At 36.4% G+C, this 19,425-nt stretch overlaps 3 protein-coding genes across 3 annotated transcripts in view; 1 reads left to right on the top strand and 2 right to left on the bottom strand.

Annotated features, from left to right (window-relative positions):
- Positions 1-7,371: 7,371 nt before the first annotated feature.
- LOC113473838 (glucose-6-phosphate exchanger SLC37A2-like) lies at positions 7,372-9,060 on the bottom strand. Its single transcript, XM_026833287.1, has 3 exons — positions 8,837-9,060; positions 8,383-8,480; positions 7,372-7,480 (listed from the first exon to the last, which is right to left on the bottom strand). The coding sequence occupies exons 1-3, from the start codon at positions 8,997-8,999 to the stop codon at positions 7,406-7,408; spliced, it is 336 nt and encodes a 111-aa protein (XP_026689088.1). The 5' UTR covers positions 9,000-9,060; the 3' UTR covers positions 7,372-7,405.
- Positions 9,061-9,906: 846 nt separating this feature from the next.
- LOC103524306 (dynein assembly factor 3, axonemal) overlaps positions 9,907-19,425 on the top strand; it is a 16,677-nt gene continuing 7,158 nt past the window's right edge. Inside the window, exons 1-2 of the mRNA XM_026833035.1 lie at positions 9,907-9,971; positions 10,401-10,663. Of these exons, the coding sequence (XP_026688836.1) occupies positions 10,634-10,663 (30 nt within the window). The 5' untranslated portion in view covers positions 9,907-9,971; positions 10,401-10,633. The remainder of the gene's footprint in view (positions 9,972-10,400; positions 10,664-19,425) is intronic.
- The window catches only part of LOC103523836 (chitinase-like protein EN03), a 15,338-nt gene continuing 13,488 nt past the window's right edge, over positions 17,576-19,425 (bottom strand). The window contains exons 6-8 of the mRNA XM_026833073.1: positions 18,570-18,675; positions 17,843-18,314; positions 17,576-17,715 (exon numbers count right to left, since the gene is read on the bottom strand). Coding sequence (XP_026688874.1) covers positions 17,857-18,314; positions 18,570-18,675 — 564 coding nt within the window. The 3' untranslated portion in view covers positions 17,576-17,715; positions 17,843-17,856. The remainder of the gene's footprint in view (positions 17,716-17,842; positions 18,315-18,569; positions 18,676-19,425) is intronic.

Here is a 19,425-nt window from a genome sequence, read left to right as displayed (position 1 = left end):
ACTGAGAGAACCTAATGCAAGCTGCCACCTTCCTTGACCTCATTCCAACCCTGGAACCTGTTAAAGATGTTGACTGATCTGCTGCCCAACTGCTACAACAACAACCTTATGATTTAGAAGAGGTGGCAACACTAAAAAAAAAAAAAAAAAAATTGATTATTTACATTCGCGTATTCTACCACTTTACATGGGGGGACTTTTGAATTTTTCTTCCGCTTTTCCCGACTTTCCCGTCCTGTCGGCATTTTCCGGGAAAAAGGTCGGAAATTTTCCAATGATGAACATTTCAAAATGGCGTTTTCGAAGCACTGGAAAGCGGAAACACATCTGTACAGTGTTTTTTCATTTGTCAGAAGTTGGTAATTTTACTTGAAACACTGGTTTTTTACCACCGTAAAAACTTGGAAACTGTCAGCTCCTTTGATCACTTATCTCCAATATCAGAAAAGCTCATGTACCTTTGGATTTTTATCACATCTGTACAGTGTTTTTTCATTTGTCAGAAGTTGGTAATTTTACTTGAAACACTGGTTTTTTACCACCGTAAAAACTTGGAAACTATCAGCTCCTTTGATCACTTATCTCCAATATCAGAAAAGCTCATGTACCTTTGGATTTTTAGCAGCTTTGGTCTTCTCTTGGGTAAGAATTAAACTAAAGTTGTCTTCTACACCAGTCCATTTGGTTCATAAACTTGTTATCTACCCACATTAGTGTTGGAGGTATAATAGTAGAAAAGGAAAAGGACAAGAACTTGGATCTAATGTCCCTAGACTTACTTGTGTTGGACTTTTACTTCTTGGTAAATTAGGAGCTTTAACATCAATCAGTTTGCCAGCTAGGCTGGCTCTAGGCTGTGAAATAATTAAATAAATGGTTTTCCTTGGTGCCCATAATATGCACCTATTTGGAGCAAGAACTTGGATCTAATGTCCCTAGACTTACTTGTGTACTTGTGTTGGACATTTACTTCTTGTTAAATTAGGAGCTTTAACATCAATTAGTTTGCCAGCTACTAGCTGGTGCTAGGATGTGAAATAAACAGGTATAAGCAGTAGTCAAATCCAAATATTATAATTAATTAAATAGTTTTCCTTGGTGCCCATATGCACCTATTTGGAATCTCCTTGCAGTATTAACTTCAAAGTAAGTGTAAGCTGTGTCCACACATAGTCAACGGATATTGTTCAATGTTGACTGAAGTTTTCGAGAAAATATGAGTTGCCCCTTCAAGGTTGCATACTTTTTTATGGACCGAAAATTCTTTTTTTTTAGGCTTTGAAAAATTCCCTGACTTTTTTGGATTTTTGTCAATTTTTTGAGAAATTCCCTGACAATTCCCTGACTTTTCCAGTCTCCGTAAAATTCCCTGACAATTCCCGGTTTTCCAGTCTGGTAGACACCCTGATAGGGTACGTAGCTATCTGAGAAATTCCCTGACAATTCCCTGACTTTTCCAGTCTCCGTGAAATTCCCTGACAATTCCCGATTTTCCAGTCTGGTAGAGACCCTGATAGGGTACGTAGCTATGAGGGTTCCTATAACAAGGCTAAGATCTAGGCAAAACTCTAGTTTCTTCTACATTGAAAATAGTCTTTGTGCTCCAGAGGGTTTGAGCTCACCTCTAATATCCGCTATGATCCTCTCAACATTCCTCTAAGTTGGTCCAATCATTGATAGGTTGTTGATTATTGTAAAAAAGAATGTAGGTAAATCTTATACTCGAATGCTTAATTGTTCATGTAATTGCAAAATAAATGTAACTTTGCGTTTGAACTCTAAAAAAACTATCTGCAATCGAAATTCAAGTGGGACTTTTTTTGAAGAATGTAGGTAAATCTTATACTCGAATGCTTAATTGTTCATGTAATTGCAAAATAAATGTAACTTTGCGTTTGAACTCTAAAAAAAACTATCTGCAATCGAAATTCAAGTGGGATTTTTTTTTTTCCCAACTGTTTCTTCATGCCCGCTTGATCCATATCGAAGTTATGTTTCTGAAATATAATAGAATATACCTTGTTAATACTGCTGGATCAGGACTGAAAAGTTCCTTTTACCCTTTTACTTAAAGTGTAACCAGGGTCTTGTGAATTTAATCTGTGTAACGTTACTTGATTTCTGTGAATTTGGGTCTAAAGAAATCTTTGAAAATAAATAACTTTTTTTGATGCGATGGTGGAATTCGGACCCGGGTCAACTGTGCTCCCTTACCGTTTAGTTTTGAGCAGGCCTCGCAATATGTCCACAAACCCATCCGGAGTCCCATCCTGGAACAGGAACAAATCCTTCGAGCCCGTACGTTGCATAATTTCCACTGTGTTCTTCTTTTTGGACACCCTGTATGATTTGAGGGCGAACATGTCAATAGCGAGCGCCTGGGAGGGACGCTGAGGGTTTCCTGGAAAACAAGACGCCCGGTAATACGGAGATTTGTAGAAGTTGATGACTACCTTGCCTTCGGATCAATTTAATCAGTAGGTAGAGACAATAAAATACGAGTGAAGGACTTTTTTATGTTGACAAATAATCAATAGACAAATTGGAAGATACCCGGAGCTATTAAGTAGGTAAGTATGTAAGTTAAAAACCATTGTATATAAAGGTTTAAATAACGAAGTAAATAACAACATTTTAACCAAATCCCCTTTAGGGAGGATTTATTTATTAAAATCAAAATGATAAGGCACTTCTGAAGCCCTCCAAAGTTCTGAAGGAGAAGAGAAGAGAAGTGTCAGGCCCAGTGTTTTAAAGCAGGCTCACATATTTCGAAGAGGAAAATTCTATTTTGATGGAAATCTTGGCAATGTTCCATTCAATGTAGATTTTGTCCACATCTTTCTGTTTATTTTCATCAAGGAGAATGGGAGAGGGTCTCCCCTGCCTCTGTGACCCCCGGGGCCCCACACCAGTGGCCCCTGGATGATGCTCAACCTTGCTCCTCACGAGCATGAGTGAGAAATTAATGGAGAACAGCCAAGTATGTACTGACCATGTATGCATGAATGAACTATAAGCCTATTTTTCTTGTGGAATCAGAACTGAAGTAAACTCCAACTCCCTGATGTTTGGCTGATAGAGGAGATATTTTCTCTATTTTGTCATTACCATTGATTATTATCCTTTATTATAATATCATGGACATGGAAGGAGCCCAGATAGTAAAGGTTAATAGGTATTGTTTTGGGTCTTCCAGGTGATTTTACACTTTTGTCAATATTTGCAGCACAAAAATGAGCCCAGATAGTAAAGGTTAATAGGTATTGTTTTGGGTCTTCCAGGGGATTTTACACTTTTGTCAATATTTGCAGCACAAAAATATGGCAAGACTGGTGCCATGCCTATCTTGTGACAGACATAAAGAACCTAGCTAGTAACCAATAGGTATACCTCAATAGTAGCAATTTTACATAGTACTTGTCTCTCTGGCAAAACAATCTTGAAATACAAGGGTCCCAAACTTTTTTCTTATATCTTGTGACAGACATAAAGAACCTAGCTAGTAACCAATAGGTATACCTCAATAGTAGTAATTTTACATAGTACCTATCTCTCTAGCCTCTAGCAAAACAATCTTGAAATACAAGGGTCCCAGACTATTTTCTTATGGAGTAATGGAGTATTATGTATTAATTCCAGCGCCACAGGTGAAATTTTTTCGAGAAAATATGAGTTGCCCCTTCAAGGTTGCATACTTTTTTATGGACCGAAAATTCTTCGGTTTTTTTTTACAAGGAGTCTTTCCTATGTAACTTTTCACGAGAAATCAATCGGTGTACATGTAAGGCGAAATCTCCATCCTTCTTGAGGAAATCAATCATTTGGAACCCAATTCTTATTGTGCCGAAGAATTGCAAGATTTCGAAATAGCTGGAAGTCAAACAGGTAAAATGGTCAAACAAGCTACCTACATATTTGAATAAGTTATATTGGGTAAAGTGTATAAATATCTAATATTAATTTAAATTATGAATCGGGGCAAAGACCAAAGATGTTGGCCAGCCTAGTTAGCTTAGTTGGTAGTGCGTCTGCCTCGTAAGTGCTAGGCCGTGGGTTTGATTCCCACCCGGGGTGGATTTCATTCTGATGGGATAATGTTCATTCTTGGAACAGCTGGCTTTCTCCTATCCTGTCTTCCTTCTCTCTTCAATTTCCGGATGATAAGACCATAGCAGTTACAGTTCCCTCTGTCAAACCTCTTTAAAAAAAAAGAAAAAAATTATGAATGGTTAAGCCATCAAAAATTTTGTCAAAAGAGAACGAATGTGCCATCAAATTCATTACAAGTACATACAAGACGAGTATTGTTTATTCCCCCCCCTCCCCCCAAATTTTTTGCAAGAAAATTTAAGTAGCCCCTTCAAGGTTGCATACTTTTTTTACTGATAAAAATTCTTTTTCCATTTTTTTAGGCTTTGAAAATTTCCCCTAATACATTTCTATAATTCACTTTTTTTACTGACCAAAAATTCTTTTTCCATTTTTTAGGCTTTGAAAATTTCCCCTAATACATTTCTGTAATTACAGCGCCACAGGTGAAATTTTTTCGAGAAAATATGAGTTGCCCCTTCAAGGTTGCATACTTTTTTATGGACCGAAAATTCTTTGGTCGTTTGATGTTTTTTTTTTTTTTTTTTTTTTTTTTTTTTGTTTTCATAAAAGGATTTTTTATTTTTCATAAAATGAATAAATGTGTAATTTTATTTCTACTTTACAGGTAGCCGGGGAGGCCGGGGCCCCGGTAGCATAGCTGAGCTCGAGACCCCAGGGGATGCCACGACAGTTCATTCCTGGGACTCTCATGCTCACTACAAACATCACCTGCCCGGAGACTCGCCGTCTCATTCAATATTCTCAGGGGTCATTCTTGTGTTTGACGAGACACATCTCAAGTCCTCCATTGGCTTTATAAGACTCCTGCTAGTGGTGAGATTCTATTTTAGGATGCAGGATGACCTAGAAAAATTGATTTTTTTTTTTTTTTAATTTATTTTTCTTAATTGAACATTATTTACAGAGGGAAACTAATTTGGTTCAAGTTTCAAGGTGATGAAAAAAATGTCATGGTAATGGTATAATAAAATTATACCAGTTATAGGCTCTAATAAGCCAAGCCCCAAGGGGGCTTCAGGGGAGCAATGCCCCTCAGTGCATATGTATTTTAATAAATATAGAAATTGTCCCATTTCTACATTCTTTGCTTAGGTTGTAAGTACTTTGTGTATTGTTTCTTAAAACTGTTTAAGACCCTTTTCCATGATCTCTTCCCTTTGTTTGATTTCAGCTAACAGCTCTGCTATGTGCCACATGTATGCTGACAGCAGGCACTTCACATTTAGGAGTGTTTATCCTCGATGGTGTTCTCAGGATTCGCTTCATGCTCTTTGTAATCCTGTTCAGCCTCTTGATTACCTTTCTGTTTCTGTTCCTTGACATATCACATATTATTTATCTCTTCCCCTTCAACTGGGGGAAAGTGGTAAGTTAACTTAAAACAAACAACTTACCTGACAAATATTTGCTGTTGCATATGTAACTTAGGAGCTCACTAAACTGTAATACTTGGTAAAAGAGTCCCCACATAGCCATCCAAAGTTCAAAACCTAAACATATCAATAATAATAATAAAAAGTGGTCTGAGATCATACTGTAATGTCTGTAATTTTTTAACCTCCCCTTGGATGTTCATGTTACCTAGTTGACCTTTGGGCCCTGGGCATCCAAGGGTTAAACTTGGTAGGTCATAATAATAAACCTCAGAAGTCTCAGAACTAGAGTAAAAAGTCTAAGGCGAATACCGCGAACAATCCGCGAATACCGCGAACAATCCGCGAATACCGCGAACAACCGCAGATACCGCGAATACCACGAGCAAACCAGGAATAGGTGACTTATCACAAAAGAATCGATGATGACCTTCCACTTATGAAAATGAAGGGGAAATTAGTAAATTAAGTCCAAACTTCAAACCTATGGTCAATATGTAGGAGAATTGCTTTGAAAAATTCCCTGACTTTTTTGGATTTTTGTCAATTTTTTGAGAAATTCCCTGACTTTTCCAGTCTCCGTGAAATTCCCTGACCATTCCCGGTTTTCCAGTCTGGTAGACACCCTGGTGTGACAAGCATTTAAGTATGTTTAACACAGTTAAACAATCCTTTCAAATGAGATTTTTGATCGAACGTATAACGAAAAGATTCCTAGTGATTCGAAAACAACCCCAATCTAAAAATGTCTTGAAACCGGTGTACAGTTGAAGAGCTAATTTGAATTTCAGCAAAAAAAAAAAAGTTCATTTTAACTGAAACCCAGAGAAGAAGTCCAAGATAATAATAGGCAACTTTCGTGGCTGACAGGGTATCACACTAGGACTGCACCCCAGGGTGGTAGTCCTTAGTTCGATTCTCGGAGGATCTTTGAAATTGGAATTCGGGGTACACTTGGCCGGGAGGACAACTGAGTACATTTAGCGACCAGTGATGGCAAAGAAAACACTTAGATAGAGATTTACCACCGCGGATTGTCTCAGAATTAAATTCAATCCGAGGTTGACCTCTGAATTAAGTATAGGGAAATCCTCGTTTCATCTCAATCCCGAGTTGGTAAACCCCAGCAACAGTAATGCCAATTTTAATTTAATTTATTAAGTTTCCATTTATTATATTTTCAACATAACTCTCAGAACATACAAATTTTTATAAATAGTATACCCATCCGTATAAGCAGAGCTTGTGCCTCGGATGGGGAAAATACCCACAATAGTTGTTAAGCGACTTTCTGCTTTGCCAAAAAGCCCCACTCTGAGGCTTAGGTGTAGGGGCAGTATTTAAGATGACCAAGGAGTCTTTCCTATGTAACTTTTCACGAGAAATCAATCGGTGTACATGTAAGGGAAAGTTATATCCACTTATAAACCCCAGCAACAGTAATGCCAATTTTAATTTAATTTATTAAGTTTCCATTTATTATATTTTCAACATAACTCTCAGAACATACTAAATTTTTATAAATAGTATACCCATCCGTATAAGCAGAGCTTGTGCCACGGATGGGGAAAATACCCACAATAGTTGTTAAGAGACTTTCTGCTTTGCCAAAAAGCCTACTCTGAGGCTTAGGTGTAGGGGAAAACTGCCCTAAAAGTCAGATTAAGCTTGTGCTTCACCACACATAGTGAATACTTACCATTGGTATTGACAGTACCAACATGGTGGCACACACAGAGGCACTCTTGCCCGTCATATCACTGATTAGACCCGCAGCTATGCCGCCAAATATGCCACCAATATCAAACACTGTGGCTAAATCACCACTCAGCGTATTACTCAGACTGGCTGGAAACAAAAAGAAAAAACCAAATAGTAAAAACCTTGGGGAAAAAGTTGTCATTACCGTTCAGGAATTGCTACAAGGTACGCGTGGGGTCTGGGGATCGCTTGGAAATTTGTTTGCACTCGTTCACCAACAACCGGACCAACAGCTGAAATCAGACAATAGTTTTTAATACAATTTATTAAGTTTCCATTTATTAATTTTCAATATAATTCTCAGAACATACTGAATTTTTAATGAGACTGAAAAGTCCCTTTACTCCCGCAGTCTAAACAAGGTCTTATATATTTCATAGGTAAAGTTTACAAATAAGATTATGAAACCTTGCTTAACTTATAAAAAAAGGGGAAAAAAAATAATACAATAAAATACAATCCCTCCAAATTTTTTTTTTTTTTTTTTTTTTTTTTTTTTTTTAGATAGATATCAGTGCTTTATTTAGACTGTCGAATTAGGACATGTAGTCCCATTATCTCAACAGTTTGGACTACATTTGGGAAGTTAAACCCATGTGCGAGCAAATCGGGATAAATAATGTATGGCAAATAGGGGGAAATTGACCATAATAAAATCTGCGTATAAGTCACCATCTGGGCAATCGCATGTTGCTGGCTTTTCCCGGCCTTGGTATTGGTATTGGTAAAGGTAGGGCCATCGGCTCTGGTTAGATCTTTTGTAGATTCTCTGGTTAGAATTCCCTAAAAGTACTCTAGTACTTAAAGGGATTTATTCCAAAAGAACATTTTATTGTTAATGTGACATAAAATAAACTTCAATATTATTATTATTATTATTATTGTGACATTTCCCGGCCTTACTCATTTCCCGGCCTTACTCATGCTGGGTGAGGTTCATGTAAGGAGGCGAGTAGTTTGTCGTCGAATGGAGGGCAAAATCCACGTCACTAAAAAAAACTTGGGAGTTATACTGTAACGTTTAGTTCATTACTTCGACCTTTTATTTTAACTCAGTATATTTTAACTTCGACCCTTTATTTTAACTCAGTAATTTGCCAGCCTAGAAACGTATTTGGGGGCAAAAGAAACTCACCAGAACAGCTAACGAACAGGAAATCATGAGCATATAGAATACATAGATCCACCCATAGGATGATACAAAGCCTGCGAGTAAAGGCCCCACAGCAGCCCCTGAAATCAAAAATATATAATATAGTTAGAAAATTAACCAATCTCAGTAAAATCGAATTTCCAACATTTCTTGATAATAATTCAGCATTAATCATCAGTTAAGGATAACAGCCTTTTTTTAATCGAAGTTTCAAAAAAGTAAATTACCGCGCCGCACCCTGTATCTGTTACAACATGTCGTTCGCGCCGAGCGGTAAAATTTAAAATTGTATTAGCTGATTTTTTTTATCGTCCCTGTTTTCATCCCCACCACCAAAAAGTCTTCTATTTTTTTATCTCCACCAACAGAAAAGGTAATGTCAATGTGCATTTAAATTTGAATGAAAAATAGGGTTAATATCAACATCACAACTCACCTATCGAGCCTGTTCCGTCAATAATAGACGTGACGGTGGCCAGGGCTTTGGAATTTCCTTCCAGACACTCATGAGTACCAAGTTCAGCGCTCACTGCTGTTGTGATCAAAGCGTAAGGTCCGTTTACAAGCGAACCCAGCAGGAGCAGAAGCACGATGCTCATTGTGAGACTGGTCGCACCTAACAGCTGGTAAATGAAGAGCTGGGAACAGAAAAGATAATGGTAAATGAGATTTTAGACCAACCTCAGTGGTGTAGTGGTTAACGCGTTGGACTTTGGATCTGGAGGTCGGTGGTTTGAGTCCAAGTCTAGTCATAAAATTTATCTAGGTGTGATAATTGGAGAACAATAAGTGTCAAAACCTAAACATATCAATAATAATAATAAAAAGTGGTCTGAGATCATACTGTAATGTCTGTAATTTTTTAACCTCCCCTTGGATGTCCATGTTACCTAGTTGACCTTTGGGCCCTGGGCATCCGAGGGTTAAACTTGGTAGGTCATAATAATAAACCTCAGAAGTCTCAGAACTAGAGGAAAAAGTCTAATGTATTTAAAGTCTCAAGCTCTAAATTTACTTCTTTCTTGTTTCTGATTTCAGAACGCATGTTTCTACGTAGGTATTTGTGTGTTCTATCTGATAGCATCTTCTCTTCTAATACACTTAGTTTATGAGTATTATCAAAAATATACCTGGATACCGCATCGGACCACCAATCAGCTGCTGATAACCGCGGTAAGTCAAAACTAACTCTTGTATCACTTTAAATTAAGTATGTAGTCCAAAACTACAAAATAAATCAAGTCTGCGACTGTTTCAATTGTAAAGATTCAAATATTATGAACCATGGAAGATGAAAGTCTGCATTTTGTGTGCACTTGAGTATGCTAGACCCTGCTATTGAATCAAATAGGTTTGGTACATCCTTTGAGTACTTGAAAATTGGAAAGGTAGAAATAACTTGTGATGGGCAAAGCTCTAAGTATTTTCCCAAAAAAGTTCAAAAATGTCTTAGCCTAACGGTGCACATTTATTTGTACCTATTTGTGTGTTTTTCCATATTCACAAATAATTATTATCAAAAATATACCTGGATACCGCATCGGACCACCAATCAGCTGCTGATAACCGCGGTAAGTCAAAACTAACTCTTGTATCACTATAAATTAAGTATGTAGTCCAAAACTACAAAATAAATCAAGTCTGCGACTGTTTTAATTGTAAAGAATCAATTATTATGAGCCATGTAAGATGAAAGTCTGCATTTTGTGTGCACTTGAGTATGCTAGACCCTGCTACTGAATCAAATGGGTTTGGTACATCCTTTGAGTACTTGAAAATTGGAAAGGTAGAAATAACTCAAAGTATTTTCCCAAAGCTCAAAGTATTTTCCCAAAGAATTTAGAGTTTCAAAAATGTTTGAGATGGTTCAAAAATGTCTTAGCCTAACGGTGCACATTTATTTGTATTCGTGTGTGTGTGTGTGTGTGTGTGTGTGTGTGTTTCTATATCCACAAATAATTAGCAATAACTAGGTATTAACCCATTGATGTCATGCACAGGTTCTTGGCTACGTGTGTGCCCTGGAGGCGCTTCTACTCGCTCTGTTAACCCGTTGTGACGGCGGTCAATACAGTCCTGTCACCGACGACCCTAGCTCTATCAATCTACAGGAGCGACGAGGGGGCCCCGACCCCATTCTGCCCTACACCCCTTCTCCCTCCCCTGCCTCTGTGACCCCCGGGGCCCCACACCAGTGGCCCCTGGATGATGCTCAACCTTGCTCCTCACGAGCATGAGTGAGAAATCAATGGAGAACAGCCAAGTACGTACTGACCATGTATGCATGAATGAACTATAAGCCTATTTTTCTTGTGAAATCAGAACTGAAGCAAACTCCAACTCCCTGATGTTTGGCTGATAGAAGAGATATTTTCTCTATTTTGTCATTACATTCCGGCCATTGCTAAATCCGCTACAACAACTCCAACCCCCAGCCCTAAATTTTTTGGAGTTGAGAAGACACCATCTTGAATTTCCAATGGTTTATTTACAAGTGCCACCACGCCAGTTAGTAAAACCAAATTTTGTATTATCGTTTAAATGAGGGTAAAAGGGATTGAGAAAAGGGAAAATCAATTTCCACAAGAAAAATATGCGCACTGTTACGTAATGCCATTATTTCGACTTTTTAAACAATACTATTAGGATAAAGAAATTATAAAGATCTCTTACTCTTGGATATCCCCGTCTGATTTCACAGTAACCAAAGGGTTTAACATCTAAATAGTTCAATGAAATGATGGGCAGCGCACTGTTACGTAATGCCATTATTTCGACTTTTTAAACAATACTATTAGGATAAAGAAATTATAAAGATCTCTTACTCTTGGATATACCCGTCTGATTTCACAGTAACGAAAGGGTTTAACATCTAAATAGTTCAATGAAATAATGGGCTAGTAAAAGGTTTTAATCAGCTGGTTATTAAGTTGCTTTTTTACCCATCTGGCTCTAAGTTCAGTTGTGAAACTGTGAAATGGGTCATTACTCGAGTACCTAATTTCACTTCCATTTACCGTTCAATAACTAGTCTTGTAGAGGTCTTTATTAAAACAAAAAATGCGACCACAAATTGTGCGATTTCCCCTTGTTATACAACATAGATTCACCTTGTTGATTGATGGCTATCAACTATGTGTGGACAACACAGCTAGTGTTGTTTAAATTATGATTACCCTAGCATATAAATCAACAAAGTGTTTTCATAACAGGTAAAATCATGCAATTATTTCAGATTTGGGGATGACAAAAGCAACACACATCATGGACAAAAGATAGTAATGCAGTGTACAAAATACATTCAATCCCTATCTGACCTCTATAGTGTTTCTGACGAAATCTCCCTGTTTGACTTCCAGCTATTTCGAAATCTTGCAATTCTTCGGCACAATAAGAATTGGGTTCCAAATGATTGATTTCCTCAAGAAGGATTATATTAAACTCACCTGAGCTAATGCTTTCCCTCACTGGATCCTCCACCTTGTCCTGCTTCTCCACCATAGCCCACTCATCTTCATCATTTTTGATGGAAATCTTGGCTATGTTCCATTCAATGTAGATTTTGTCCACATCTTTCTGTTTATTTTCATCAAGGAGAATGGGAGAGGGCGCAAGAAATGAACATTAATGTATTGATTATTATCCTTTATTATAATATCATGGACATGGAAGGAGCCCAGATAGTAAAGGTTAATAGGTATTGTTTTGGGTCTTCCAGGGGATTTTACACTTTTGTCAATATTTGCAGCACAAAAATATGGCAAGACTGGTGCCATGCCTATCTTGTGACAGACATAAAGAACCTAGCTAGTAACCAATAGGTATACCTCAATAGTAGCAATTTTACATAGTACTTGTCTCTCTGGCAAAACAATCTTGAAATACAAGGGTCCCAAACTTTTTTCTTATATGGAGTAATGGAGTATTATGTACAGTTTATACTTACGTAGTGTATCACTTTCAGAATTCCTGTATATTCTTCTGATGAATACTTTGAATTCTTCAATGAAACAGCATCATGTTTGAAGATTTGGATTTTCTGGAACAAAACAATATGATAAGTAGATAGGTAACACCAATACCTTAGTTAGGTATTTAAAAAAAAATAAGTAAAAATATTTTTAACAAATTCAAATTTTTCTGTAGGTAGCTTAATTATTCCTGCCATACCTATATCTCTAAATTAAATCATCACAGTTGTACTGGAAATACCTACATAGTTATACCAATTGCAATCTTATCAAGTCTTTGTTTCCACACAAACCTGTTATGAAAGACCTTGACTAGTTGATAAAATTACGTTGAAATGATGATTGGGACAAAGACAAAAATTGAAACCCACTATACGTAGACCTTAACACCTATATCTCTAAATTAAATCATCACAGTTGTACTGGAAATACCTACATAGTTATACCAATTGCAATCTTATCAAGTCTTTGTTTCCCCACAAACCTGTTATGAAAGACCTTGACTAGTTGATAAAACTACGTTGAAATGATGATTGGGACAAAGACAAAAATTGAAACCCACTATATGTAGACTTTAATCATACTTACATTTTGGGTGTCTTCCTGAGCCTGCAAAGATTGGGCCCCTTCACAAGCCTGAGATTCAGTGTTCAAAATCTTGTTTTGACTCATAATGTTCACTTGGATCAATATTGCACAATACTTGCATAGGTGAAAGTGTTGAAATGAAGAGATGACACTGCGCCAAGGATACCTACTTCGTCCTTTGAAAGTCGATACAACAACCTAGTTGTCACTTTCACATCCTGCTCCTCAAAGTGTTTATCCCAAGTGCAGTGTCATCTCTTCATTTCAACACTTTCGCCTATGCAAGTATTGTGCAATATTGGTCCAAGTGAACATTATGAGTCAAAACAAGATTTTGAACACTGAATCTCAGGCTTGTGAAGGGGCCCAATCTTTGCAGGCTCAGGAAGACAGCCAAAATGTAAGTATGATTAAAGTCTACGTATAGGTTAAGTTGCTTTTTTACCCATCTGGCTCTAAGTTCAGTTGTGAAACTGTGAAATGGGTCATTACTCGAGTACCTAATTTCACTTCCATATACCGTTCAATAACTAGTCTTGCAGAGGTCTTTATTAAAACAAAAAATGCGACCACAAATTGTGCGATTTCCCCCCTTGTTATTCACCACACCCTTGCTAATGGTCACTTTGATTACAAGTTAATGGCACTCTAGTACAATGTTCACATCCATAGATTTTTTTTACCCTAACTAGAAATTTAAGTTTAGTTCCTAACTTGTCCAAAATTGAAGGAACTTTTTCCTCTTATTCTCGTAATAAGTATTTATGTTCTAGGTATTTTCAATGAATTCAAAGAAAGCGATGAGATTTCAAATATTGTATTGAAGAGATTGGACACTTTGATTGGTCTAACAAAAAATGCATCTTTGACTTGTCTGTAAGAAATATCATTCTTACCTAATTCAAGACAAAACCAAATGTTGTGAAGTACCTATTTGAAGGTAGGTAGGTATGTTTTAAAGTCTTGTTGAAATTGGTTAGATTTGACAGTTTCCATTAAATTGATTAAATTATCAAGCTCCTTCCATTACGTTTTAGACTCTTGACTATACTTATGCTAAGGCATAGATCTAATTGAAGTGATCCGTTAACTTCCGCAATAATGGAGTTTTTTATATTAAAAAATATTTAGCTTGACTAACTTGAAGATGTCAGTATTAGTTTTAAATTTATTTGAAGTCTTTGCACATCAACCTCAAGATCTTCTATACTCCTCTTCATTTACACCACTGCCAACGTAGCTGAAATCTCATATCGGATTATTTGACGTTTCGTTTTGATCCAAGTCCTAACACTTTGTATAGTTTAAGTTCCATGCCCTCCTTGTCGTATTCTATCAAAGCTGAATCATAAATCAACTTCCAAAAAGCGTAATCATTGCATTGCTGGTTGACTACAAGTAAAAATGTAGTATTATAGCGAAAGAGATTTACTGTCCCCAAAATTGTAGGGCCCAAATGAACTTATGTCCTCGATTAACTCCCATTTTTTTTTTTTTTAGAACTAGTGCGCATTGTACACAAGTCTCTCAAAATGATTTCAGCTTTAATAGAAAATGATTCATAAAAAAATATGTGTCTTGAATGTTTTTCCTTTTTTTATTTATTCAATCACCATTGGTTCGTATTATTTTATTTTCCTGCCGTATTCCAGAGTGAAACATGTTGTGTTGTGCAAGGTGGTAAACTAGATTGTATAATTCCATAGGTTTAGGTTAGGTGCTAATAGATAGGATAGTGTTTATGACGAAGTATCCCCTTAGATAGTTTGAGGGAGGATTTTCACAGGTCCTGCTGAATTGAAATCTTCCTAATTTTAAAGTACGTAGTCAGTCATACCAGCAGTAGGAAAACCGAAAGCTTTTGTGGTAAAGTATAACATACAAACTATTTTGAATTACTTTCAATTTTGGTTCCAGCAGCTGATATGTGTTTATGACGAAGTATCCCCTTAGATAGTTTGAGGGAGGATTTTCACAGGTCCTGCTGAATTGAAATCTTCCTAATTTTAAAGTACGAATGCAGTCATACCAGCAGCAGGAAAACCGAAAGCTTTTGTGGTAAAGTATAACATACAAACTATTACTTTCTTTTGAATTACTTTCAATTTTGGTTCCAGCAGCTGATATGACTACTACTACTACTATGTCCGTACCGTACCGTTAGTCGTAGTAGCATAAATTAATTTGGGTTGTAGGTGAGCTTTTCAGAGAATGTTAAAAGTAAAGAAGGATACAACTATGTACATAGGCGGATAAGAAATACCCTATTATTATACAAAGAATTTTTGATTTCACCGGATCTCTTGTTAGTTATCAATGGGGCTCTTCGCAGACCCCCAGATTTGACCCTTACGCACAGCACTTTAATTTTGATCTCTATTTTTTATGAAATCCTTTTGATCTCACCCTCATAACCAGATGGGATTCGTGTTATATCTCAGAAACTTGAGAATCATGATGAAATTGCGACAGAACATAATCTTCGCGATGTTATCCTTCTTGAACCGAGATATGACACCCAATCCAGTTTGGTCACTAGGACAAGTTATTTATTTTTTTTTTTAATTCTGCAATAGTCATAATTCTGGTTTGTGTTACTTTAGAACAACATGGGAATGTTTGTGAGTGGGAAATTGGAGAGTATACAAAGCACGAGTATGTTCTAATATTTTATGTATTTTCCTGTACCTTTTACATGTTAGAAAGTTTATCTCTATACATTATTACTTTAGAGCCTACACATATTTTACCCCCGTGCATTGTGTCTCATTTTTGATTTAGTTATGAGAAAAACTCTCCATTACATAAACCTTGAGTGCAATAGTCATAATTCTGGTTTGTGTTACTTTAGAACAACATGGGAATGTTTGTGAGTGGGAAATTGGAGAGTATACAAAGCACGAGCATGTTCTAATATTTTATGTATTTTCCTGTACCTTTTACATGTTAGAAAGTTTATCTCTATACATTATTACTTTAGAGTCTACACATATTTTACCCCCGTGCATTGTGTCTCATTTTTGGAGATATGAGACTTTAATTTTGCCATAATGATTTAGTTATGAGAAAAACTCTCCATTACATAAACCTTGAGTGTTACAGAGCACAATAAATTTAATGTTGTTCTCGTTTTGCCCCTTTGTTTTGTGACCTTTTAATTTCCTTTTAAATGTCTACCAAAGTTTTGAAATTACTTTGATTTTTTCCCTTTTTCTCCCATTGACCGACCCTTAAGTTTTATTTTATTTGCGCCTTTAATTTTTCTGTTTTAAGACTGACAGTAAGAATGTTAACTTTTTTCTAAGGAATCCAAAGTGTGAATTTATTTTTTCCTTTCATTTTGCGCTTTTTGTCTTATCAGTTCATTTTTCTCTAGTCAAATGTTTTAATAATTTCTTGTACTATGATTATTTCTGCGACAGATATGTAACTTGAAATTGAAAACAAGAATTCTTTCCTCGTAATACCTCTCTGGGGAAACTTTTTCAGGAACCTATGAAAATTTGTAAAATTGGTTTCAGGAAATTTTCGTGTGAAATGTGTATTATTTTTATATGAACAAAATATTGTAAATTATTATTTTCTTCTTTTTTAATTTATCCATGCTTGTGTATTTTCATTTTATTTTACAAATTGTTTTTTCTCCCTTTTTCCAGAAACCCAGAAAATATATTCAGATGAGTTTTAGTTTTTTTTAAAAATAACATTTTTTAGTTTTGATTTTATTTTTTAAATTTTCTTGCAGTTGGTAGGTACGATTCTCTGGAAGAATTGGATTCAAAGCTTTTAAAACTCGTTCATTGCCTAAATATGCCGTATTGACTTGTAATTTTTTGACGAAATATTGTTTCAAGACAAGACAAGACGAAGGTGAAAATAAGAAACTCTATAGATTGGTATAAAAAAATAAATAGTTTCGGATTTTATATTTATTTTTGATCTGAGAAAGATAAAAAACAAAGTAAATTATACGACTTAATCACAGACTCTAAAAGTTTTCGTATTTCATCAGTTTCATTCGCAAATTTTTACTCTAAGTAGGTATGTATTTTAATACTTGAGAATTTTATAAAAATAGTACTTATCTATGAAATTCTTCTGTTTGTAAATTAGGAATACATAATTCTATCCTACGGTTAATAGGATTTTCTTGCAGTTGGTAGGTACGATTCTCTGGAAGAATTGGATTCAAAGCTTTTAAAACTCGTTCATTGCCTAAATATGCCGTATTGGCTTGTAATTTTTTGACGAAATATTGTTTCAAGACAAGACAAGACGAAGGTGAAAATGAGAAACTCTACAGATTGGTATAAAAAAATAAATAGTTTCGGATTTTATATATATATTTGATCTGAGAAAGATATAACACAAAGTAAATTATACCACTTAATCACAGATTCTAAATGTTTTCGTACCTATTTCATCAGTTCCATTCGCAAATTTTTACTCTAAGTATGTATAAATACTTGAAAATTTTATAAAAATAGTATCCATGGAATTCATCTGTTTGTAAATTAGGAATACATAATTCTGTCCTACGGTTAATAGTTTGATTTTATGCTCCAGTAACTGAAATACCTCGAAATTAAATACTCGAAATTAAATGAAAAAACAGACTGCTTAATAGTTTGATTTTATGCTCCAGTAACTGAAATACCTATGACACGGAAATATTATACATATTCGTAAAATAATACCCACAGACATATTGCTCGAAATTAAATGAAAAAACAGACTGCTTTCACACCCTAAGTAATAGTTTGATTTTATGCTCCAGTAACTGAAATACCTATGACACGGAAATATTATACATATTCGTAAAATAATACCCACAGACATATACTCGAAATTAAATGAAAAAACAGACTGCCTTCACACCCTAAATACCCGCAGAAATCTACACAAACTGTGTTCTAGCGGCTCTCAATATGGGGAACTTGTTGGAATTGCACATGCCTCGGAAGTCATCCAGACTCAGATCAATGATAGCCACTCCTCCCAAACCTGCCAGCTTGGCATAGGACGCTTTGTATCCAGCCGTCTCGGGTTCCTCAAAACTAACCCAAGTACCATATTCCTGCTTCAACTTCTTGTCTGCTAATCTGAATGCGTACGTTCCTAATCTTCTCTGAGGATCTTCTTGTTTGCGCAGTAGACTGGGGCTTGCTTGCGCATTGGTAATGCTGACCAGTTGAGGACAGATTTCGGCGTATGAGAGGAGACCTTCTTCTTTGGTGATGGTGCCCTTTTCTCCGGCCCCATCAGCTACAAGGGGAGGGATGCCGGATTTGTGACTTGACTCCTCCAGAAGCCAAGAGCGACCGAAGGTGGGGATTCCAAGGACCAGTTTTTGTACTGAAAAAGAAGAAATAAAATTAATATAATTTTTATGTCTGTTACCAGAAAACCATTTTCGCATTAGGTAGATAGATAGATACATTTATTGGTCAGTTGATACAAAGTATATGGAACATGGTCATCCTATAAATCAGTGCTTCTCAAACTGTGTGCCGCAGAAAGATAGGAGTCTTGAAAAGTGTGCTGCGGTGTCAACAACTTTAAAAAGCACTGCCAATAGAACTTAAAAAATACAATAAAATCTTGACTTACATTCAACTCCATGTTCAATGAACCAGCGCACCATAGCGTTAGCATTCTGATGAGGTACTCTACCGTAGACAAAGTGAAGGGGAGCGGAATAGTCAGCCTCCTTGGGGTTTCTCTGGGGTGTACGGAAGTCATAGGCATGGAGAGTGATCATATCCAGATGTTGAGTGATGGAGGGGACGTCAAAGTATACTGGAGGAGAGAAAAAAGACAGGGGCCTTTTGTAAAAAGTTGTTTTTTTTTCCAACAAAGGGGATTCCTCTTTGAACGTCCACACTTGCTGCCACTAGCCACTTAGGTATTTTCAATTGTTTTCTGAAAGAGGGCCTCTGAGTGAAATTTTTTTCCTCAAGCCTGGTCGATTTCTTTCCTATCTATTTCGCATTTCTCTTTAACATGTTCTACGTTTACCGCCAAACTTACCGGTATAATTGACGTGCGGCAAAACGGAGGCACTCAGTAGGAAGTTCTCAGCTCGGAAGGCGGCTTTCATTTCTCGGATGAGCAGAGTGAAATGTTCACGATGAAGGGTTGGATTGTCATCCTTGGGTCCGGTGACGGTTTTCTTGATTTTATGCCAGATGGATCCTTGAAAAAAAAAAAAAAAAAAAAACGCCAAATGGGTTACCTCGTTTTTAGATGATAACTTTTTAGTCATATGAAAACTTATCATTTGATATGATCATACCAGTCTACGTTAGCTGTGTTGTAATGGTTAGTCGCGGGTTAGTTCCGCGCCAAGGTGGCCTTTCTAATCCCGAACCAGATAAGGTTCGCTCTACGGAACTTTTATCCCGAACAGATAATGTTTCTCCTCGAAACGCTGTGCTCTCGTGGCGCTCGCTCTTTTCTTTTTTTT

The sequence above is a fragment of the Diaphorina citri genome, unplaced genomic scaffold, assembly GCF_000475195.1.
Source record: "Diaphorina citri unplaced genomic scaffold, Diaci psyllid genome assembly version 1.1 scaffold5, whole genome shotgun sequence".
Classification (NCBI taxonomy): domain Eukaryota; kingdom Metazoa; phylum Arthropoda; class Insecta; order Hemiptera; family Psyllidae; genus Diaphorina; species Diaphorina citri.
The sequence above is the reverse complement of the archived record's forward strand: the minus strand, read 5'-3'. Positions and strand labels throughout refer to the sequence as shown.

Excerpts from the sequence above, each read along its gene's own strand:
- LOC113473838 (XM_026833287.1), bottom strand. The coding sequence starts at position 8,999 with ATGAGCATCGTGCTTCTGCTCCTGCTGGGTTCGCTTGTAAACGGACCT. Across the intron at positions 8,481-8,836 it reads TGACGGAACAGGCTCGATAG|GGGCTGCTGTGGGGCCTTTA; the intron begins GTGAGTTGTGAT and ends TTTTGATTTCAG. Across the intron at positions 7,481-8,382 it reads CCTGTTCGTTAGCTGTTCTG|CTGTTGGTCCGGTTGTTGGT; the intron begins GTGAGTTTCTTT and ends GTCTGATTTCAG.